This window comes from Chrysemys picta, chromosome 2, assembly GCF_011386835.1.
Source record: "Chrysemys picta bellii isolate R12L10 chromosome 2, ASM1138683v2, whole genome shotgun sequence".
Lineage (NCBI taxonomy): Eukaryota > Metazoa > Chordata > Testudines > Emydidae > Chrysemys > Chrysemys picta.
This window is the reverse complement of record NC_088792.1, coordinates 151,267,345-151,292,209: the sequence shown is the minus strand read 5'-3', so window position 1 is coordinate 151,292,209 and position 24,865 is coordinate 151,267,345. Positions and strand designations below refer to the sequence as shown.

General features: G+C 44.2%; 2 protein-coding genes across 6 annotated transcripts in view; both read left to right on the top strand.

Moving 5' to 3' along the window:
- LOC101942087 (tetraspanin-15-like) overlaps positions 1-17,617 on the top strand; it is a 232,371-nt gene extending 214,754 nt beyond the window's left edge. The window contains exon 9 of the mRNA XM_065584408.1: positions 17,482-17,617. Within this exon, the coding sequence (XP_065440480.1) occupies positions 17,482-17,487 (6 nt within the window). The 3' untranslated portion in view covers positions 17,488-17,617. The remainder of the gene's footprint in view (positions 1-17,481) is intronic.
- The window catches only part of SLC4A5 (solute carrier family 4 member 5), a 133,578-nt gene continuing 126,196 nt past the window's right edge, over positions 17,484-24,865 (top strand). For 4 of the 5 annotated variants that reach the window (XM_065584401.1, XM_065584399.1, XM_042859280.2 and 1 more), the window contains exons 1-2: positions 20,826-23,620; positions 24,088-24,220. In XM_065584401.1, coding sequence (XP_065440473.1) covers positions 24,124-24,220 — 97 coding nt within the window. In that variant the 5' untranslated portion in view covers positions 20,826-23,620; positions 24,088-24,123. Of the gene's footprint in view, positions 17,621-20,825; positions 23,621-24,087; positions 24,221-24,865 lie in introns of those variants that run through there. The other variant, XM_065584400.1, reaches the window with a different exon arrangement.

Here is a 24,865-nt window from a genome sequence, read left to right as displayed (position 1 = left end):
CTAGGGGAATTGCTCAACCTTGCCTGGGAACTCAGCAATGCCCCCCAGACATGCCTGGACTTGTGTGTTCCCCAAACACATGGGACTGAGGGTATAAAACAGAACAGAGCAGGCCCATGCCTCGCCTTTCTCCTTCTCCCACCCATGCTGCAAGCGACAAGGACACTGAGAAGACTTATGATGAGGGGACTGGCCCAGGTTTCAAGGGTGAAATCTGTGTACTATGAACTGCAATATCCAGTGCGGGGAGAAAAACTGCTTAATCTAAATGTTACCCAGTCTAATAGGGTTGAGAATTTAGACTGCGTGCTTAGATTTTATTTCTTTTGGTAACTAACTCTGACTTTTTGCCTAACACTTATAGTCACTTAAAATCTATCTTTTGTAGTCAATACATTTGTTTTACTGTTTATCTTTACCAGTGCGTTTGCAAATCTGCTCAGGTTTTGCAAAGGCTGGTGTATATCCACTTTCCATTGATGAAGTGATCAAGCAGTTATAAATTTGCACTGCTCATCTGGAGCAGTGCAAGATGGTATATTCCTGAGATACAGTGCTGGGAGTTGGGCGGGATTTGTTTCTGGTGCCTTTCTCTGTGTGATTCATGAGTGGCTCTGGGAACATTCATGCAATCTAGCTCCACATGCTGTTATGCTGAGTGATCACAGAGCCTGGAGGGGTTTGCTGCTTGTCACTAGCAAAGCATTGTGAGAGGCAGCCCAGGCTGGAGAGAGTTAAGGAGGCACAGCGGTCCCACAGTTCCAGGCAGCACCCCGGGGTCCTGTCACATGGGGTTTCAGCAGAGATGTGCAGATGCGCAGAGATAGAAATGAAGCTCTTTGCTATCATGGAGTGGGACCTGGAGGTCACAGAGTGCTATGACAGCCACAATATGTATTTACCTACCAAGGTGGGCAAATAATTCACAGTTAACTTATTCTGCAGGCTTCATCTCTTTTTCTGTTCGTGGCTTGTCCATGAACAGAGAGGCATCTTCTCATTCAAAAATATCTAACCAGTAATTCATAATTTGTTTGCATCTCAAAAATGATATTCAAAATTTTGTTGGCTGTATAGGTCATGTGGTATTGTCTCTATTTCCTGAATGGTTGAGCGCAACTCTTCTACAGTAGGTCTACACTGCAAGTAAAGGTGTGATTATGGTGCAGTAGACATACCTCTATTAGCTTTCATATGGCTAGCATGGGTAACAAATTAAATTAAATTAATGGAGATATCCTATCTCCTAGAACTGGAAGGGACCTTGAAAGGTCATCAAGTCCAGCCCCCTGTCTTCACTAGCAGGACCAAGTACTGATTTTGCCCTAGATTCCTAAGTGGCCCCCTCAAGGATTGAACTCACAACCCTGGGTTTAGTAGGCCAATGCTCAAACCACTTGAGCTATCCCCTCCCCAGTAGTAATGTAGACATGGTGTCATGGGCTAGCAACTCAAGAACTTACCCAGGTGCCTACTCTGGTTGCTAGCCTGTGCAGAAGCATGTGCTGCCACATCTACACTACTATGGTTATAAATGCTAGCTAGTATTCATCTACATCACACCTTCCCTTGCAGTGTAGACATAGCCTAAGAAGCAGACTTCCAGTGAGAATTCTCAAGGTGATGAAGTCAAACTCATTGGAAAAATTCAAACTCTTTTTTGGAAAATGCTATGCATAATTCATCCAGCTATTCCGACTCAGGGCTGAACACTGCTGCGTCACCATTACTTTGGCATGTTTCTCTGATGAATGGCAAAAATTTCTTTAATATTCCTAAGCAAAAGAAGCAGCTCAATAACTACAGAGGTATAACTGTAGATGTGAGATGTGTACTTCATCTGTGAATGTCCCTCGTTCCCATTATTACCCACAGGAGTTATAGCAGGTGCATAGGTCAGGTGAAACACTTGGCCTTCAGAGTTAACATACAGTATGATAATTGCTCACATTAAATGCAAAAGCTGTAATTTTAGGAGTGAGAATACATTTACAGTGACTGTTGCAAATGCCCCTTTTTAATGATCATATTTTGATGCACCTCTGAATATTAATCAGGAATGATTTTGAAGCCTGGAGCTGGATTTATTAATCTGACCATAAATAGCGTAGTGTAGTAATTGCAGCGTGGGTAGAAAATGTGGGAGGTGTGTTTCATCGGGGCTTGTCGCCCCATGAGTGAAGCTAAAAGTTCCTCTGAAAGCAACTAACCTAACCATTTTGCCTTCGTTTTTATTAATTGGTTGAGTGTTATTCAGATGCATCACGCTGCTCTAAAGAACTTTTTCCATTGGTGTTACAAACTATAGAAAGAGGATCTAGTTCACCCACCACTGAGAGGCAGCCATTGCTGGGGTGAACTATGCCAACTGGCTAATGGACCAGAGCCACACCTGATTTAATTCAAAGTTCTTCCCACTCTGATAGGTTAAAAATGTCTTGATGGATTTTCTTTAAACTACATACGTGAACAGAGAACATTTTTCTTCCGCATTGAGAAGCGACATGAAAAAATTCAGCCCAAAAAAGGAAACGAGAAACAACTGAAAAATAGAGAATTTAGGGTTGTATATGGCAGTGGGTTAGTCGGGTTAGTAACTCTTTTAAAACTGTGGAGCAAAGGTTAGCCTTACAGATGGTTTTGGGAATGCCCCAAGCAGTCGGGAAATGTGGATGTGCCAGGATTTCCACACTACGTTGTCCTCTGCTCTCTACGCTGACTTCCCATAGAATATTGAGGCAAATTCATAGTCTCAATCTTTATCTTCAGTGTGCTCAGTGGTCTGGGCCTAGCATTTCTGAAATCTCCCCTAAAGCTCCAGAATGAAGAGCATGATAACTCTGCTCCTCTGGCAAAATAAAATTTTATCAGGGTCAGGGTCATCCATGCAAGAGACACAGAGCTTCCTCCAGGGCTGGCTCTAACTTTTTTGCCGCCCAAGCAAATAAAAGAGCGCCGCCCCGCCGTAACACACACACCCCCGAGCACCGCGCCGTGGAAACACACCCCCCCAGCACCACACCGTGCTGCTGAAACACCCCCCTGAGCACCGTGCCGCCGAAACACCCCCCCAAGCACCGCACTGTGCCACCGAAACACACTCCCCCTGAACACTGCGCCACCGAAACACACCCCCTCTGAGCACCGCGCCGCCAAAACACTCCCGCCCCCCAGAACCGCCGTGCCGAAATTTCCCCCCCCCCCCCACTCCCCGAGCACTGCGCCACTGGGAAAAAAAAAAAAACCCGAGCGCCGCAGAAATGGAGTTATTGGGGACTCTAAAAGTGGGAAACTGAGGTAGGCGCACCTGTCATGCCATGGTCTGCCACAGGAAGGCACTCCAGGTAGAGGTATAGATATTGATTTCAAAGGCCCAAAGAGTTGAAGATGTTTATAAACTCCCTCACTGGCCAACAGTAAACAGTGATAGGTTTTGAGGTTATTTTTAAACAGAGCACTTGGTTTTATCAGTTCCTTGGCAAACACCCAAAAGCATTTATTTAAATTGAAATTTTATTGATTAAACACAAGAAAGAACATGACATTAAAACAGGCCTTTTTATTGAAACAGTGGTTGAGTGATGATGCAAAACAAACTTAGTTAGACCTTATCAAAGTCTTTCTCCTTTTGGAGTCAAAATATTAGTCTCTTTATTTTCAGAGCAACCTTGCTTTGATGAAAAAAAGAAGGCTAATTTTACTCTCAGGCCTGATGTGAAGGGTATTCACTCATCCTGTTCTTATCAAACACACAGACACAAGGTGGAGGAGAGATGGGATAGAAAAGATGAGTGAATTACGGCTTTTGTTGATATTTTTGGAACACTGGTTAGTTTGCTGGTTAGTTACGAGTGGATGCTTTGGCTGGCAAGACAACCACAACAACTGCTGCTTGGACCCTGGTTAGTTGCCATCTGGCCAGGGCTGGGATCTAGTTGGATCCTTTCTCTTTAGACGGAGCAGGTTTGGATGGATGCAATATGATTGACTTCAGGATTCAATGAAAAGCCAAGAGAAAGCATAGGAGGAAAAAGAACGAGGAGTACTTGTGGAACCTTAGAGACTAACAAATTTATTTGAGCATAAGCTTTCGTGGGCTAAAACCCACTTCATTAGATGCATGCGGTGGAAAATACAGTAGGAAGATATATATACACAGAGAACATGAAAAAATGGGTTTTGCCGTACCAACTATAACGAGACTAATCAATTAAGGTGGGCTATTATCAGCTGGAGAAAAAAAACTTTTGTAGTGATAATCAGGATGGCCCATTTCCAACAGTTGACAAGAAGGTGTGAGTAACAGTAGGGGAGAAATTAGCCTGGGGAAAGAGTTTTTATTTTGTGTAATGAGCCGTCCACTCCCAGTCTTTATTCAAGCCTAATTTAATGGTGTCCATGAGGAAAGAAACAGAAAATAACCTCAACAAGAGAAGGGAATACAATGCAGGATCTCGTATGCCTTTGCAGTGCTGGTAATTAGATATCCCCACTGGTGGGCTGAAGACTGGATGTCATGATAATGTGATGACTTTCAGCACTCACAGGTGAAAACAAATTTCCTGTAACAAGAGCAAGGCCAGCCAGTCCTTTAGATGAGTCGTGATGAGTTGCAGGGCTGGCAGGTCGGGAGATGAGCTGGGATGCCAGGTGGGATGGGAGATGTGAGGTAGAGCTGAACTGAACTGATCTTTTTTTTTCAACAGTGGAAATGGAAAAAGTGGGCAGCCTAGTTCATCCCCCTCGTTATTTTCGCCACCAATTAGTAATATCCATCACACCAATTTTGGTCTATTAGCTTCTGGTTCCACATCTTCTGTTTTCACCAAGCATAATTTTAACAGTCATTGGATTATATCAACGTGGCCTTTTTGGTTTAGACCAGCGGTTCTCAAACTTCATCGCACCATGACCCCCTTCTGATGATAAAAATTACTACATGACCCTAGGAGAGGGGGACCGAAGACTGAGCCCACCCGAGTTGCGCTGCCCCGGGCCGGGGGAGGAAGGGAAGGGCCAAAGCTGAAGCCCAAGGGCTTCTGCCCTGGGTGGGAGGCATGTAACCTCAGCCCCGGGCAGTGGGGCTTGGGCTTCAGCCCTGGGCCCCAGCAAATCTAACACCAGCTTTGGTGACCCCATTGAAATGGGGTCGTGACCCACTCGAGGGTCCCAACCCACAGTGTGAGGACCCCTCATTTAGACTAATCCAGCTTCTTTGTCTGGTTTGCTTGTGTTTGTTACAACATTCAACGTTGTAAACAACTTGACCTATTTTTCATGGTTATTTTAACATCTTATGAACAGTCACTTGCTTTTTACATTTGAGCCCACAATAGAGGTACACTTTTTAGGCCCAATAGTCACCTCAGCCTTTCTCCCTACCTCACATAACAGGTAGTATCCCTTTAAATGGTTTGTGAGCTCTCTAATGGCACTCACTGGGTTCTGTGTTGTAGAAGCTGCTGGAAACCAGTCAGAGCAGCAGCATGTATGTAGCTACACCTTGCTCATTAGTGTGTCATTAGTAAACACGTTTTTTTGGGACCCAACTGTGCACCTGAAGTTTTGTCATATTGTAAATTGTAGGGTAAATAGTAGAAGACACAACAGCTGTGCGATGCAAGAGGCCAGACTAGATGATCACAATGGGTTGTTCTGGCTTTAGTCTAAGAAATCCATTTCTTCTTGCTATTCCAATGTGCCTATGCACCTGCAGTTTCCTGCCTGGTCTCTGCTAAGCACCTTCACCACACTGTTAGCTTGTTGGCTCTTCTTAGCCTTTCCTCTGTGCTCCAGCGAGTATGCGTATCCTTTCGCATTCAAAGAGACACGGATCTCTTTCCCATTATCTGCATATCCATAAACATGCACTCTGGTCTCGGTAGGATTCCGTTATGATCATGTAATTAGAAAGTCTTGGAAGCAATTGCTGCTAGTGATGATTTTACATAAAGACTGGCATTTAAATTGGTCTCTTTTCTTCGTCTTCTCCAAAAGAATTGGAGCAGCTGTGTTTACTCTTCTGCTGCTGAAAACCGCATTAAGAAAATATTTGGATATGTGCTTGGAACAGTGAATTACTCCAATAATGTACAGTAATGGTTAATTAGTTCTCAGTTTATTCACATGGAGTCCATGTGAGCTGTTCTTTTCCTACCACTCAAGCCTTCTAGAATAGGCTTTTTTTTCCCCCTTAAAATTTCTCATTCGTGCAGGTCCCCCAATGATGGGAGCACTGGTGTTAATAGGACTAGAGGTAAGTGCCAGTATTTTAATCACCATGTCATCTCACCTTGCTTCGAGCTGTGCTAAATAACACAGTAGATCAAGCCCTGCAGCCATATCTACACAAGTGCTGTCACTGTGTTACCGCTGGTGGAAAAGTTTAAAGAGAAAAGTCTAATGGAGACATGATCTTGAGGTGATGCATTAATGCAATCCGTGTTCTGAGTTTAGCCAAAATATGGGTATGCACAGCAAGCTGAGAACTGTGTTAGAAGCAAGCTGATTTCTAAATCACTTGCACCAGGTGTTTTGATCTCTACTGCTTTGGAAGCTTCTTTCTTGGTTTAAATAAAATTAGCTGTTGAATGTACTTTCTGATGACATGCACAACTTTTAGCCACTACCTATTAGATTCAAACCAATGGCTCAGCGAGATGAAAGGCTCCATCTCTCTACATCAGCTCCTTAAATATCTAGTCCACACCTGTGATTTAATGGCATTACTTCCCAGTAAAATCTACCACATTACCATATGTGTATGCAATATTTTAGCCTCCAACTTCATCTTTTGTTAACTCCTGTGTAAGCTTTATCTAACTGGATTCAACAAGGAGTGTCCACTAGAAGGGATTCAGTCACTTTATCTCACTCCTTGACCTCTGTTTAGCATTAGCACTGCAATAAGAACAATTTTGCTGTAAAGGCATATGGTGTCTGCAGTTGAGGCAGTCCTGTAGCCTAGAGAATTGATGTGTTTTGCTGCATTTTTAAGGTATTTTCATCATGTTCCATTCCCTCGGTTGAACATTCTGAGATTTACCGCCAAGGCCCATAAAGGCTGTCTGACCTCTAGGGAATGAAATGCAGTCAGCAGGCTTGTAATGCATTGTGTTGCTTCTCAGAATTCACCACTGAATGTAATCTTCCCTTGCTCAGAAAACCATGGATTAACTACTAATCTCAGGAATCCGGACCAAGGGAAAACAATCCATTAATCCAGACTACTTTAAAAAGAAAGATCCGAGAGAGATCACCTTGTCAATCCAATTATTCTGCTTCTTATGTGACTTAGAAAATTCAGATCCTTATCAGAAGCTGATTGGACAAAGCTGGGATAGAGCTCTCACTTGTTCTGTGGTATTACATTGCTTTACTTTCTCGTATTAGACAAGTAGGAAACACAGACACACTTGAAAGAGAAGCAGATACATTAGCTGAATTTAAAAGAACATCGAAAAATCCGTTGATGAGCGCTGGTTTGTATGAAGGAATCTTATTGTTCTGTCTTTCTCTAATTACATATATAAAGGAGCAAAAAAGAAATGAAAGATAGGCCTCAGATTAAAGAGGGATTTTAGCTTTAGCGATAGTCACCTGCTGTTAGGATAATACATGTGAATATGCTGTACATAAACATCTCATGCTAGCATGTCTCATTTTGCTGATGCAGGTAAACCTCAGTTTTACAAAACTCTGTTAACCCCAAAATGCCTGTGTGTCCCTATCTTGCCTGCAGGCTATTGCATGGGTCCAGCGATACAATGGTAAGGATTTTTTAAAAAAGCTTTGGAAAACACACTCGCATGCAGTTTCAGGGATCTAGCCAATCGAGATTTAATGGAGTTCAGGAATAAAGTGCCCTGTGGACAAGTTATCCCATAGCTGTCGCCTGCGGGGTTTATTGCACCTTCTTCTAAAGCAGCTGGTACTGGCCACTGTTGGAGCCAAGATAGTGGGCTGATCCAGTAAATGGACCGTTGTTCAGATCCAGTGTTTCAATTCCTAGTCTCCCTCCCAAATCCAGATTTTACAGTGTCCACTGGACTTTTGCATAACCAAGGCTTTTGCCTGAATTATCAGGATTCAAATAATACACACAATGGTTTGAATAGTCTGTCGAGTGGCAGGAAAGGATGCAACGAGGTCATTCTGGACCTGATGCAAAGGCCATCAAAACCAATGGAAAAATTTCCATTGGTTTCAATAGGTTTTGAATCAGGCTCTTTGTGGGGTGGATTTTAGAGACAGGAGGCTGAGCCCTCAAGAGTCTATAGCACTAGAACATCAGTCTAACAGAGAGATGCTTAGTATTTCAGTAATGGCACCCATCGGCGTTAGCGATGTCACTTCACCTTGCTACTCACCGATGTGTTTAGCAGTGGGAATGTTCTTGCTCATTACAAGCAGCTGCCGTTCAGTGAGTCTTAGCAGATAATCCCCGTGTAAAAAAATCATTTCCCTGTCGCACCTCTGAGTCAAGAGGGACGACTTGGTGTAAACACTGCGTGTGATGAGACAAATGTGTCTGGTATGTTTCTCTTTCACAAACGCTTTCAGGTGGCAGCAGCCTGGAAAAGGTGCTTTTTAAAAACCTTTTTTCAATTATTCCCTTTATTTTAGCTGTATTGTGCTGCCAGATTTGACCCTCGAGCTGGGTAAGGGATGACACCTGTGGCCATAAGGTTACAAGTATTGTCTTCAGTGCCCTGGCCGAGTTCTAGTCTGGTTAATAACATTGCCAAAAATTCTGTACCATAACAGTTGCAGAGCTGGGACTGTAGCCCATGCAACAGCCCCTGATCTAGCCCCACACTTAGAAGAAGGATGGTCCAGTGGTTAAAGACTAATCGAGGATCTGGGTTCAAGTCCCAGCTCTGTCACCGACTCCCGGGGTGAACTTAGGCAAGCCACTTGGCCTCTGTGTGCCTCAGTTCCCCATCTGTACATTGGGATAATGGTGCCGTCCTGCCTCTCCGCGGTGTTGTGAAGATAAATATATTAAAGCCTGTGAGCTGCTCAGATACTACGGCAGCGGGGACCATATAAGTACCCTAGATACACAGACTGCCTCCTATAATCATGTGTACCCCACACCAAGTGAGAGTGGGTCTCCCTCTTCATAGAATCATAGAATATCAGGGTTGGAAGGGACCTCAGGAGGTCATCTAGTCCAATCCCCTGCTCAAAGCAGGACCAATTCCCAACTAAATCATCCCAGCCAGGGCTTTGTCAAGCCTGACCTTAAAAACCTCTAAGGAAGGAGATTCCATCACCTCCCTAGGTAACCCATTCCAGTGCTTCACCACCCTCCTAGTGAAAAAGTTTTTCCTAATATCCAACCTAAACCTCCCCCACTGCAACTTGAGACCATTACTCCTTGTTCTGTCATCTGCTACCACTGAGAACAGTCTAGATCCATCCTCTTTGGAACCTCCTTTCAGGTAGTTGAAAGCAGCTATCAAATCCCCCATCACTCTTCTCTTCTTCAGACTAAACAATCCCAGTCCCCTCAGCCTCTCCTCATAAGTCATGTGCTCCAACCCCCTAATCATTTTTGTTGCCTCCACTGGACTCTTCCCAATTTTTCCACATCCTTCTTGTAGTGTGGGGCCCAAAACTGGACACAGTACTGCAGATGAGGCCTCGCCAATGCCGAATAGAGGGGAATGATCACGTCCCTCGATCTGCTGGCAATGCTTCTACTTATACAGCCCAAAATGCCGTTAGCCTTCTTGGCAACAGGGGCACACTGTTGACTCGTATCCAGCTTCTCGTCCACTGTAACCCCTAGGTTCTTTTCTGCAGAACTGCTGCCTAGCCACTCGGTCCCTAGTCTGTATCAGTGCATGGGATTCTTCCGTCCTAAGTGCAGGACTCTGCACTTGTCCTTGTTGAACCTCATCAGATTTCTTTTGGCCCAGTCTTCTAATTTGTCTAGGTCCCTCTGTATCCTCTCTCTACCCTCCAGCGTATCTACCACTCCTCCCAGTTTAGTGTCGTCTGCAAACTTGCCGAGGGTGCAATCCACGTCATCCTCCAGATCATTAATGAAGATATTGAACAAAACCGGCCCCAGGACCGACCCTTGGGGCACTCCGCTTGATACCGGCTGCCAACTAGATATGGAGCCATTGATCACTACCTGTTGAGCCCGATGATCTAGCCAGCTTTCTATCCACCTTATAGTCCATTCATCCAGCCTATACTTCTTTAACTTGCTGTTAAGAATACTGTGGGAGACCATATCAAAAGCTTTGCTAAAGTCAAGGAATAACATGTCCACTGCTTTCCCCTCATCCACAGAGCCAGTTATCTCATCATAGAAGGCAATTAGGTTAGTTAGGCATGACTTGCCCTTGGTGAATCCATGCTGACTGTTCCTGATCACTTTCCTCTCCTCTAAGTGCTTCAGAATTGATTCCTTGAGGACCTGCTCCATGATTTTTCCAGGGACTGAGGTGAGGCTGACTCCCCGGAACCTCCTCCTTCCCTTTTTTAAAGATGGGCACTACATTAGCCTTTTTCCAGTCATCTGGGACCTCCCCCGATCACCATGAGTTTTCAAAGACAATGGCCAATGGCTCTGCAATCACATCTGCCAACTCCTTTAGCACCCTCGGATGCAGTGCATCCGGCCCCATGGACTTGTGCTCGTCCAGCTTTTCTAAATACTCTCAAACCACTTCTTTCTCCACAGAGGGCTGGTCACCTCCTCCCCATGCTGTGCTACTCTTCTACTAAAGGCTGGTCCATATAGGCACTGAAGGTCTTGGGTTCAAAACCCATTTTCCACCCAACATGGCACAACACTGGGGTTTGAACCCAGAACCTTCAGCACTAAACATATGAGCCGCTCTCCTTTACAGAACCCAGATGAGCTTCGTAAACCTCTGATGCTGACCAGCCATTAGAATGGGGACATGCACTTTTAGGGTGAGTTACGCATGCCCTCTGTTGAGGACAGCAGTCTGTGGAAGCAGAGGGTGTAGTATAGCGAAGGGTAAACTGAACAACAGAAAGCTGAGGGGACTCAGGTGGAATCTGTGGTGGAAAACAATGCCGAGTTATGTAAAGGATGAGGATGGAGAGGAGCCTGTACCCACAATTGCTTCCACAGGGGAAAAAAGACAGTGTTTGAGGGGGCAGAAAGAGCAGTCCAAGGAAATATTGGCGAGCTAAAGGGCAGGCCAGGAAACAATTATGACACTTTCACTCAGCCAGGCTTGGGAAAGGTTAGAACATTCATCACAGGAACTTTCAAATTACCCCGGCGTGGGCCGGGAATAACAATTGCAGGATGACTAACGAAGGTTGCAGCTTTCTGGAGTGTTCATTTTTGCAGTTGGATAAGCAGTCAGCTATAGCAAAAGTGTTCTGAATGGAGACCAAGCCAGCTATGGCCCTAAGGATGGAGATGGCTGGTGGTAGGCACCATACACAGAGGAATCTTCATGAAGAGAAGTCTTATTTCTTTTCATCCCCCCCCCCCCCACTTCACCCTAAGGGGGGAGGCTTTGCTATAATTAGGATTGCTAGCATGGTCTGGTGATTATAATACAGAACATGAAATCAGGATTTCTGTTCCCAGCTCCACTGCTGATTCAGTGGTGCTGCTTAACCTCTCTGCAGCCCCAGCTATTTAACAGGTATGTTGCATTTCACTTGCTTCAGAGTGGGTTTATGAGGCTTAAGTATTGAGGGTGACATCCTGGCCCCAGTGGGAGGTTTGCCATTGACTTCTAAGAGGCTAGAATTTCATCCCGAATGTTTGCAGAAACTCCAATGGAACTGCTGCATACATAGATAATGTCATTCCAATGAAATCCAGCCATCTGAGACCTTCGTTCTGCGTCGCTGTGAACAAAGTATCACAATAAGCAAGTTGTTCATTAATACAGTCAGTCATACATGGGAGCCTTAGTCACAAATCTAAAAATAATTGCTCTCCATTAGAGATGATTGAAATTTTCCAATTTCCATTTTTCAGTCACATTTTTGTTGACATTTTTTTATTTAAAAAAAAAAGTACACTGATGACATTTTTGCAGGTTTTTTTTCATGTTCTCAGTCAGAACATCCCAAGGAATCTGCTCTTTTGGGGGCGCTAGGACCCACTCTGCCCATGACTGTCTTATGAAGGCCCCACCTGGGGTTATTGGCTGCCCCAGACCACTGATTAGTAAACGAGCACCTGGACCTAATAAAGGTTCCCCAAGCTTAGTTAGAGGGGTACTGAGATGGGAGGCTCCTATGGAGGGGAGTGCCCGGGAAAAGTCTGAGCTAGAAGGTGAGCTCCTTGGGGAACCTACCAGGTTGGGGAGCTTGTAAGAGGGTGCTCCTAGAGATGGGGGCCTCCTAAGTGGAAGGCTGGGGTCAGCAGGTATCTAAGACAACCTGGTCTCATCTGGGAGATCTCCCAGATGCTTCCCAGAAGCCTGACCTGGCAATGATCACCCGCTGTCTCTGGAGAAGTCACAGTGGATGGACTTTCCCAGACAGCTGACTCCAGAGAAGGCTATTACTCCAGTAGGAGCAAGAGGCCTAGCCCCAGAGGGGCTAGAGAACCAAGAGAACCCCATGGGGAGAGCTTGTAGAGGCAATCACTGGACTCAGGTGGCGGACATAGCCTAAGATTGACCTAGTCACCCAACGGGGATGTTGGGGTGAAAGTTTTGTTTATGTTCTGCATTGGCTTTTCTGTGAATAAAGGAGACCTTGCACAAGGGGGTAGCATTTCGCTTTAGCATTTCGCTGGCTGTTTGGACTTTCTCATACCCTTGTTGAGGGGAAAACCAGCTAAGGGCTCACTTGCGATGCCATGCCCACCTGCGTGGGGTGGCATGGGCTGAGTCAAACTAGAATGATGACACCCAACTAGTCAGAATTTTTCCACTTTTGAAGAATTCTGATGAAATTTTGAAATTTTTTTGGAACTTGTAGGAAAGGTTTCTAAAAAAATCACCAAACATATCAAGTAGCAGGGGATAGCCATGTTAGCCTGTATCCACAAAAACAACAAGGAGTCTGGTGGCACACTAAAGACTAACAGATTTATTTGGGCATAAGCTTTTGTGGGTAAAAAACCCACTTCTTAAGAGCAGTTTCCCCAGCCAGCTGTGTTATCTATCAATCAAGTTCAGTTCACTGTTATTTACAGGATTGCTAAGTATTCTGGCAAGTGGCAGTTACTTGGAGTTTTGTAAATTATAGCATAAATTAATATTAATCCAAAAATTCATAAAATTTGTTATACGCTTTTTGTTGTTGTCCACTTTTTAAAAAGTTTAGATATCTAGCAAAAGCTCATAAGTAAGTGACCAGCCACATCCTGCAAATAGTGAAAGAAACAAAGTGAATAGTTTATGAATAACTGATAGATTGAGAATTGTTCACTCAAACTACTCAGCAAATCTTGGATTCACTGGCAAAAATCAGGTTGAGTCCATGAGCAGAAAAAAGGGCAACATTTGCAACAGCCATTATTTGCAATGAATAATTCTACCATCAGATCTCAGCTGTAATTATTTTTTAAAATATTTGTTTTACTTGCAATGTGCATTAAAAGCCCTCCTAATAAACACAACTAAATAAATATGGCGTGCACCTTTCCTGTCAATTACCAAGTCCAAACGATGATCCATGGAAGGAAAGTTCAGCTTACTCTACTTTTCCTTAAATAAAGTACAGGCAATAGCCATCATCTGTCTTTAAAATGTTCTCTGCTGTGCAGTCTAGTAAGTAATCAGCGCCATAGGCAATGAGTTTTCAATCAGTAGGACCCAAGTGCGCTCTGTGTGCCAAATACATTTATTTGCCATATAGTTCATTTTTAAGCAAGGAGCTGTATTGCCTTCCCAGGGCGGATTTTTCAGGGCATCAGTCTCTGAATGGCAACACCTCTGCATGGTTGCAGCTACAAGTGTTCTCCCTCCTGTCAAGCTCAGGTATTCTGAAAGATAGCTTCCGGCACTATCCCTTCTGCACGGCTTTGTTGCTCTGTGGGACAGGAGTATTCTTGTCCAGGAATAACGCCGGCCCTGGAAAACCCAGCTGGTTGCTTCTCCTCTCCTGCAGTCATCTAGCCATAAGTCTGTAATAACAGCCAACAGGAAGGGGTGGCAGTAACAGTTTGTGTAATAACGAGTCAGGAAGGGAAATGGTGCATTCCTTTGTGAAGCCGCAAATTGAATTCTACATGGGGCCCAGGACAATGGGGATGCTATCAAGTATCAGGGGGTAGCCATGTTAGTCTGTATCTACAAAAACAACAAGGAGTCTGGTGGCACCTTAAAGACTAACAGATTTATTTGGGCATAAGCTTTCGTGGGTAAAAACCTCACTTCTTCAGAAGCATAGAGTGAAAGTTACAGATGCAGGCATTATATACTGTGGGGTCATGCGGGTACCAATAGCAGTGCCACTGACTTGAAGAACCCTGGATGCCCCATCATCTCAGGCATTGGCACTCTTATAGCAGGATTATCTGGCTATTTGGACTCTCTCATCAGACCCTATGCTACCAGCACTCCCAGCTACCTTCGAGACACCACCGACTTCCTGAGGAAACTACAATGCGTTGGTGTTCTTCCTGAAAACACCATCCTGGCCACCATGGATGTAGAAGCACTTTACACCAATATTCCACATGAGGATGGACTACAAGCTGTCAGGAACAGTATCCCTGATGAGGCCACAGCACGCCTGGTGGCTGAGCTTTGTGACTTTGTCCTCACCCACAACCACTTCAGATTTGGGGACAACTTATACCTTCAAGTCAGTGGCACTGCTATGGGTACCCGCATGGCCCACAGTATGCCAACATTTTTATGGCTGACTTAGAACAATGCTTCCTCAGCTCTTGTCCCCTAGTGCCCCTCCTCTACTTGCGCTACATTGATGACATCTTCATCATATGGACCCACGGAAAGGAGGCCCTTGAAGAATTCCACCTGGACTTCAACAATTTCCACCCCACCATCAACCTCAGTCTGGACCAGTCCACACAAGAGATCCACTTCCTGAACACTACAGTGCAAATAAGTGATGGTCACATAAACACCACCCTATACAGGAAACCTACTGACCGTTATACGTACCTACATGCCTCCAGCTTCCATCCAAGACACATCACACGATCCATTGTCTACAGCCAAGCCCTAAGATACAACTGAATTTGCTCCAACCCCTCAGACAGAGACAAACACCTACAAGATCTTTATCAAGCATTCTTAAAACTATAATACCCACCTGGGGAAGTGAGGAAACAGATTGACAGAGCAAGACGGGTACCCAGAAATCACCTACTACAGGAAAGGCCCAACAAGGACAATAACAGAACACCACTGGCCATCACATACAGCTTCCAGCTAAAACCTCTCCAGTGCATTATCCACGATCTACAACCTATCCTGGAAAATGATCCCTCACTCTCACAGACCTTGGGAGGCAGGCCAGTCCTCACTTACAGACAACCCCCCAACCTGAAGCAAATACTCACCAGCAATTACACACCAAAGAAACACCAACCCAGGAACCAATCCCTGTAGCAAACCTCGTTGCCTACTCTGTCCCCATCTCTATTCTGGTGACACCATCAGAGGACCCAACCACATCAGCCACACCATCAAGGGCTCATTCACCTGCACATCTACTAATGTTATATATGCCATCATGTGCCAACAATGCCCCTCTGCCATGTACATTGGCCAAACTGGACAGTCCCTCCTCAAAAGAATAAATGGACACAAATCGGACATCAGGAATGGTAACATACAAAAGCCAGTAAGTGAACACTTCAATCTCCCTGGTCATTCTATTACAGATTTAAAAGTCAGTATCATTGAACAAAAAAACTTCAGAAATAGACTTCAAAGAGAAACAGCAGAACTAAAATTCATTTGCAAATTTAACACCATTAATCTGGGCTTGAATAGGGACTAGGAGTGGCTGGCTCATTACAGAAGCAGCTTTTCCTCTCCTGGAATTGACACCTCCTCATCTATTATTGGGAGTAGACTACATCCACCCTGATTGAATTGGCCCTATCAACACTTGTTCTCCACTTGCGAAGTAACTCCCTTCTCTCCATGTGTCAGTATATAATGCCTGCATCTGTAACTTTCACTCTATGCATCTGAAGAAGTGAGGTTTTTACCCACGAAAGCTTATGCCCAAATCAATGTGTTAGTCTTTAAGGTGCCACCAGACTCCTTGTTGTTTTTGGGATGCTATCCGTATATGTTACAGGCCTGCAAGCCATTAAAGTCAAAGGGAAAACTCCTGAGGCATCAACGGGAGAAGGACAGGGCTGACTTTCTGGAAATCTTGAAATCCTTCAGATGGAATATGCAGTATAAATAGAAGGGACTATTAAACTCTGCATAGTGATTATAAGTAGAGTGTGTGTTAATTACATAGAGTTAGGAGAGCCCTGCCCTTAAGAGGAGTGTGTGAATGGAGAGTGGGGTGGAGTTCCCACAGCAATCACATTCATAGGTGGAGGAATCTGGTTAGGGACAGGAGAAACCAGAACATATGATGAATCAGATAAGGGGCTCAAATATTAGTCCCTCCCAATTGCTTTCACTCCCTTATAAGACAAAGGGTGGTTTTTCTAAGGGCTAGCACTGCAAACGGAGCCTGGACTCTGAAAAGCTGACACTGTTCTTGCCACTGCTTACATGGATAAAGATTCTGCAGTCTGACCCTAGCTGTTTGCTCTGTGGCTGATGCATGAGACTGCTTAGAATCCAGCTGACCCTCCCATAGCTGCAGCTGCTGCACAGGGATAACAAGGCAAGCATCTGTGTCTCATTAAAATCAGCAGAAGTGACTCAGCTGAGTAGAGCAACTTACCCCTGTGCAGAGCTGGTGTAAAAGGTCCACAGACCCCTCTGAAGCACAGCACTTGTAGGGAGAAGATGTGCTGAGTATGAAGATACCAATTTTATGAGCACATTGTTTGTACTTAAACTCTATGAATTTATTATTTAAGGCCAGAAGGGACAATCAGATCATCTAATCTGAATAGCCCAGGCCATTAAACTGCACTCAGTTACCCCTGTGCTGAGTCCAAAAGCTTGTGTTTGGCTCTAGCATATCTCCCAGAAAGACCTCCGGGGTTGACTTGAAGACATCAAGAGATGGTGAGTCCACCACTTCCCTTGGCATTTTGCTCCAATGGTTAGTCATCCTCACTGCTATAAATGTACGCCTCGCTTCCAGTTTGTATTTGTCTGACTTCAGCTTCCAGACGTTGATTCTTGTTCTGCCTTTTTCTGCTAGATTAAAGAACCCTGTAGAATTTGGTATTTTCTCCCAGTGAAGATTAATAATAATAATAAGTTTTTAAAAATGGGATTATGTTCAGGAAAGTATATGCCTGAAAGCACAGACGAATAAGTTTAAAAAACAATTTCTAGAAATTTTTATGAGCTATGTAACAATTTTTTTTGCCCTCTCCCCTTAACATTTCAGGAGTAACCTTTTCAGTAGCGCTCACCCCAGGCACATGTGGAGAGAGGCCCGGCTGTGAGATGACTGCCATGGAGAGATCTGGGAACGTGAGGGTTTCATAAAGGCTGAAGAGAAAAATGGAGCCTGATAAACACACAGGGTAAAATGAGTAATGATGTGGATTACACCAACAGCACATTGCTGCATGGCATGTGGTGAGGGAAATTGTGGGGCTGTAGTACCATCTTGTGGACAGGAAAAATACTGTCTGTCTCTGCTTTTCACTAAACCATTCTTAACATACAATTCGGAGAGAAATCTGTCCCTTCAGACAAAGGGACAACTCCATGTTTGGGATAAACAGGATGCAGCTTCTGTGGCACTAAAGGTGAGTTGTCCCTGGGGTCTCTCAAAATCCTAGTGTCAGAACTTTAAAAAAGAATCTACTTGTGACGGGTTGGATCACAAAAACCCTCTTGGGAGCTGCCACCTGATGCGCCAAGACAACCTCTGCTCCCGTTTTCCCTGCCAGCTCAGGACTCCAGCGCCCTGTCTTGCTGAGCCGGACACTCCCGTCTGCTCCAACAAAGACCCAGGGTCTGAATTACTTGCCCCAAAGCTGCAGGTTTACCTGAAAATAGCTCACAGAAGTGTGCTTGTCTTTAGCACTCAGATGCCCAACTCCCAATGGGGTCTAAACCCAAATAAATCCGTTTTACCCTGTATAAAGCTTATACAGGATAAACTCATAAATTGTTCACCCTCTATAACACTGATCGAGAGATATGCACAGCTGTTTGCTCCCCCAGGTATTAATACATACTCTGAGTTAATTAATAAGTAAAAAGTGATTTTATTAAATACAGAAAGTAGGATTTAAGTGGGTCCAAGCAGTAACAGACAGAACAAAGTAAGTCACCAAACAAAATAAAATAAAATGTGCAAATCTGTGTCTAATCAAACTAAATACAGATAATCTCACCCTTAGAGATGCTTCAGTAAGTTTCTTCCTCGGACTGGACACCTTCCAGGCCTGGGCACAATTCTTTCCCCTAAACCCAGGGTTGTGAGTTCAATCCTTGAGGGGGCCACTTAGGGATCTGGGGCAAAATCAGTACTTGGTCCTGGTAGTGAAGGCAGGGGGCTGGACTCGATGACCTTTCAAGGTCCCTTCCAGTTCTAGGAGATAGGATATCTCCATTAATTTACAGCTCTTGTTCCAGCTTAGGTGGTAGCTAGGGAATTCTTCATGATGGCTCTTCTCTCCTCACTTTGTTCTGTTCCACCCCTTTATATATCTTTGGCATAAGGCGGGAACCCTTTGTCCCTCTGGGTTTCCACCCCCCCTCACTGGAAAAGCACCAGGTTAAAGATGGATTCCAGTTCAGGTGACATGATCACATGTCACTGCAAGACTTCATTGCCCACTTGCCAGCACACACATATACAGGAAGACTCACAGGTAAAACACAGCCATCTGCAGACAATGGTCCTGGTTAATGGGAGTCATCAAGATTCCAAACCACCATTAATGGCCTACACTTTGCATAATTACAATAGGCCCTCAGAGTTATATTTCATATTTCTAGTTTCAGATACAAGAGTGGTACATTTATATAAATAGGATGATCACACTCAGTAGATTATAAGCTTTGTAATGATACCTTACAAGAGACCTTTTGCACGAAGCATATCCCAGTTACATTATATTCACTTATTATCATATTTTTATAAAACCATATAGACTGCACAACGTCACACTACTACTAAAAATGGTTGCATTGTAATTTAGTATGTAGAATTTCTCTGGGGGCAGAACTGTTGTATATTGTCACTTCGTTATAGACAAGGACTAAGAATTATAGGTAGCCAGGTAACCTGAGGTTGAGCGATTGAGATTCCCTGCTAGCAGGGAGTTAGAAATGGGGTGTGGTGCACTGGTCTTGTGGTTAAGGCAATGAACTGGACTTGGGAGATGTGGATTCAACTCCCAGCTCTGCCTGAGACTCCCTGTGTAACCTTGGTCAAGTCACTTCCCCTCTTGTGCCTCAGTTTCCCATCTGTAAAATAGAGAGATTTCTTTTCCCCTACCCTTAGTCCGTCTTGTCTTGTAAAATCTTTGGGGCATAGACTGTGTCTTCCTATGTGTCTGCACAGGAGAGTTTGACAGGAAATGATTTCCCTATCCCATTAAAATTTTTGAGATTTCAGAAATTTTTCCCAGCCCAAATTGGGACCAAAAATCAAAGTTTTGAAAACTTCTACAAACTGAAAATCTGAAGGGAGAGGAGGGAAAGTTCAATTCAATCAAAATGTTTAGTTTTGATAATTTTGTTTGATTTTTGACCATTTAAAAAAAATGTTCTATAATTAGCATACATGTGAAAACAAGGTTACTGTATTTGGAACTGGAAAACTGAAATGTTTCACTTAGAAAATGTCAAAATGGGATGTTTTGAGAATTTGAAAAGTTGTTTTTTTTTTTTTACATTTTTGCGTGCCTAACTTTGTTGAAACTGACTCTTTCTCATGAAAAGTTTTGGTTTAAACAAATTAGCGTTTTACTGAAAAATTCCTGACCAGATTGAATGTAAAGCATCTACAACAAATAGAGCTCTGATCTTGCTTGCAGTATGTAGGGGCCACAGTAATATAAAAATAATGAATGAAACTCTTAAATGACCTAAACCCAGAATGTCAGTGTTAGTCTGATGCTTTCCAATTTACCAAGGTTAGAAACAAATGCCGTGCAAAGGGAGGATTCTTCTATGGGATATCCAGCCCTTTAAACTAATGATATTGGACCTTAAACCTGTTACTGATACAGGACCCATCTTGCACCTCAGATCAGTATAATTTCAGGGCATAGGTTGGGGAGGAATCCATGTGTTGAGTAAAGAAATAGTTTGGGGCCAGGTTTAGTTTTTCTGCAATGGCAGCGGTTCAAAGCAGGTTAGAAGTTTGTGATGTTCAGAGGAGTCTCCAGGGAGATGGATTTGCAGACTGTTTAAAGATGCACTAACAGGGGATGGTGTGTAAACTTGAATTTGTTTTGAGATCCCTGGCACTTATACACTTTAGGAAAAACTAATTAAAACTCAGAACATACCTGTGAAGTGAGTAAATGTTACTGATTGGTATAGAAAAGTTAATTGATTTGCCCAAGGTCAGTGGCAGAATCAGAAAGAGAACCCAGGAGTCCTGGCTCCTAGTCATGCTGCTTTAGCCTTTAGAATACCAGAACCATAGGAAGTAGAGATGGGAAAGGTGTCTAGGAGTAAGAGGCAAGTCCATGCCCCAGCAAATGCAGGATTAATCCCTATTACCGTGCAATTTTGTCTCCAGAAATGGATCGTTTTCATTTTCAATTCCAAGAAAATTGCGTACAAGTGTTAGAAGGGCAGCCATGTCATCACAGGTTGGCCTCAACATCCACAAGGACAAGACCAAGATCCTCAAGATTAACTCCATCAGTAACGACCCAGTCACACTGAATGGAAGCCCTCTGGAAGAAGTGCAGTCCTTCACCTACCTAGGCAGTATCATCGACCAACAGGGTGGCATGGATGCAGACATCAAAGCAAGGATTGGTAAGGCAAGAGCAGCTTTCTTACAGCTCAAGAACATCTGGAGCTCTAGAGAGCTGTCTTTGGCAACAAAGATTAGACTGTTCAATTCCAACGTGAAATCAGTCTTATTATATGGAGCTGAAACCTGGAGGATAATTAAAACAACCACCAGGAAGATCCAGACCTTCATAAATAGTTGCCTTAGAAGGATTCTCCAGATCCGCTGGCCAGACACCATCAGCAACATCTACCTCTTGGAGAGGACCCATCAACTTCCAGCAGAGGAAGAAATTAGAAGGAGAAGGTGGGGTTGGATAGGACACACACTACGCAAGCAGCCAACCAACATCACTAGACAGGCATTGCGGTGGAACCCCCAAGGCAAGCGGAAAAGAGGCCGTCCAAGAAACACCTGGCGACGCGACCTTCAGGCTGATAGCATAAAAATGGGCTATACCTGGAACCAGCTAGAGCAAATGGCCCAGGATAAAGGACTCTGGAGATCTGTGGTTGGCGGCCCATACCCCAACTGGGGTGACGGGCATGAGTGAGTGAGAGTGAGTTAGAAGGGCTAAAACACTAAGGAGGGAGCAAAACGGTGCAGGATGGTGTTTAACTATCACCAGGGGGATGAAAGCAAAAGAAGCTTTAGGCCAAATATCAGAAAAAGAGTGTGTGGAATAATCTCCCAAAAGGAACTGGGGGAGAAGGGAGCGGGGAAGCCCCTATCACATTATCTTAAGCTGCAAAATGTCACTTCCCATTCCCGTTTCTCCTTACCAATGTGACCAGCTATCCAGAAATTATATTGACAGTTGTGATGCAGATTTATTGATATTTCATGTTAAAAGGATAAGTAGATCTGAACAGCCCAGGCGTGAAATATAACTGGACAGCTCAGATAATCAGTGTGTGTGCATATAAATGGATGTATTCGTGTAGAGCACAGGGCTGTGTGCAGTAATTGCAGTAAAACCTAAAGCCACATGAAACTCACCCACTTTGGGGGATCATAACAAACCCAAGATAAGATCAGAACTTGGATCAGTGGAGGATTTAGAACAGAAGCCCATTGGAAATGCACGGTTCCATATGAGAGAAACCCAAATGAAAAATACTAGCTCAGAACACATCAGAACTCTAGGGTGTTAAAAATCGGAGCCCTGATCTGAAATTTCCAGATGATCCCTATTTCTAATGGGCCCAACAAACGTAAGATTTTAAGCAGTGGTTCTAATCCATGGTTTTGGTCCAGGCCTCTGTGCAATCAGTGCAGTGATAATGTCCTCATTCAAACAGAGAAGGGTCAACGGGCAATGGTTTTCCATACATCACTGTGGGGCCAGACTTGCAGCCATTGCAAGCAGCTGGTAGATGCCCCAAAGCCCTGCATGACACAGCAGTTCATTCTCAGTGCATGCTCTCCTGCCTCAGAGAGAGCAGAGGCAGAGGTTACTCTCAGCTTGGTTTTTTCGAAAGCCCTCCTCTATCAGGACGGGGGCCCTGTCGTTGGTATGGCTGCACCTACATCATAATTTAAAATTCATACTGTGATTTGTGCAATTCAGGAGTCTGGACTTCATGACTGCTTGTTTAACTCCAGATCCTTCGAGTGCTGAGTGCCCTCCATCCTTATGGAACTCGATAAGCATTGAGGATGCTCAGCACCTTGCCGAATCAGACCCTTAGTGCCGGAAGGGATTTTCAACAACAGCATCTAAGTGATGTAGGAACAGAAGCCTTATTGAAAGGGCCAGATCCTGCAGACACTTAGAGTATGTCTACACTGCAATAAAAACCCAGCAGCACCGATCCTCAGAGCCTGGGTCAGCTAACTCAGGGTCACAGGGCCCAGCCTTTGGAGCTAAAATAGCAGGGTAGATGTTCAGGCTCTGAGACCCTCGCAGGGTCTCAGAGCCCAGGCTCCATTTTGAGCCTGAACGTCTACACTGCTATTTTTAGCCCCGCTATCCTAAATCAGCTGACTTGGGCCAGCTGCCACCCTGCCATGTGTCTTTTATTGCAGTGTAGACGTAACCTTAGGCATGAGCTTAACTGGAAGCATTCAGTGAGACCACACCATGCACAAAGTTAACCACCTGCATAAACGTTTGCTGGGTCAGGAAGAGCGTACACGCAGCCCTGATTTTCAGTGCTCCTGAGTTCTCACAGTGCCCTCGACTTCAGTGGGAGCTTTGCCTGGTGGAGTTGAAAATCAAGCTCTTAATCTATATGCAATATTCCAAATTATAAAGATGTGTGGTTTTAACTCGGGCTGTCTGATATCCTTTCAATGAAATCTTAAATACCTTGAAATGTGAGGTTTTTTTATTGTGTTTGTGTCACAAAATACGTTCAAGTTTGTACAAAAAAATTCAACTTTTGAATTTCTTTTTATTTATTATTTGGATGCCTAGGAGCCTCCATCGTGGACAATGACCCCATAGTGCTAGGTGCTGTCCAAAGAACCGAACTTACCTGAATAACTGCCTGATGAACTTCTCATCTGAATAGACAAGAATGACACAGCGTGGTAGGGAAGGGATGCAACACACAAGCAGAGTGAACAATGTGATGGTAGCAAATATCATGTTAGTTCCATTATTTCTTTTGAAGGCCATTTGGGAGTGGAAATTGGGCCCATTTTAAGCAAAAATTGGTTTGATACTCAGGTGAAACCTTCAAAAGCTTTGACTTTTCAAAATGCCATTTCAGTGAAGATCAATTCCCCCCCCCCCCCCCCCCCGCATCCAAACACACAAGCTTTCAAAGTTTGGTGTTCTTTGGGGGTGGGGGGAGGGGAGTTAGGGTGGAAGCTCTCATTTTGTGAACATTTCACTATAAAGACAAAATTCGGAGATTGCTAAATGGCCTGGAATGCAATTATCTGTTTTTTCTTTATTTTTAAACAAGTAACTATAATTATCTAAAAGCCCATGAGCCTGATCTGATCAGGCTGCCATAGACTTCAGTGGGGCTTTTCATGTATAGGTTTTATTGGGCCATCCTGTGCAATACAACTTTACTCCATTATTATTACTGTTGATCGTTTCTTAAGTGCTGACAGCATATTTGACCCTGTACAAAACACAAAATGAAGGCAGTTCCTGTCCAAAAGGGGGAACTGACAATCCGAGCAAGACTGATGCACCCAAGACAGGATGCCCTGGGCAGCACAGAAGGGGGACCAGGTTAGATTTTGTTGGCTTTGTTTTTTATGCTCTTGCTGTTTTTCCCGTCATTCGTTATTGTGACTGTACAAGGCTAGGTCCTCGCTTGTTCGCATGTCACATCCTCCACTGAGATCTATTTGTGTCCTGTGACGTGATGCTGCTCCGCTCTAAAAGTCAATCAACATTGCCCAAAACACATTTTAACTAGGAAGCGGCAGCGCCTTTGACATTCGAAGTCAATACCATGCTTGCATCAGTAGTTTTCTCTGTCAAGACAAACTAGGCTTCCTCACCCTACAGCACCCAGGACTTTCTTTCGTCCTAGAGCTTTTGCCAATCAGCTACTGGACACCCCCCTCTGCTTAGTTCTGAACATTTCAAGGGATTAGAAGGTAAGGTTGCTTATTAAAACTAGAGCTCTTTTATGGAACACTGTGGGTCCGAACAGTGCAGGTTAATAACGTGTGTGCAATAAAGTTCACCTAAGCCGTGTTTTATGGTAAGTCTCCACTGCAGTCAGAGGTGTGACTGCAGCATGTGTAGAGACACCTTTGATCCAGCTAGCCCAAATAATGATAATCGTGGTGGCATGGGCTAGCTGCTCAAGTAAATACCCAGGGTCCTCGGTGGAGTTGTAGAGTTCCTGCTGCTACAGCTTCACTG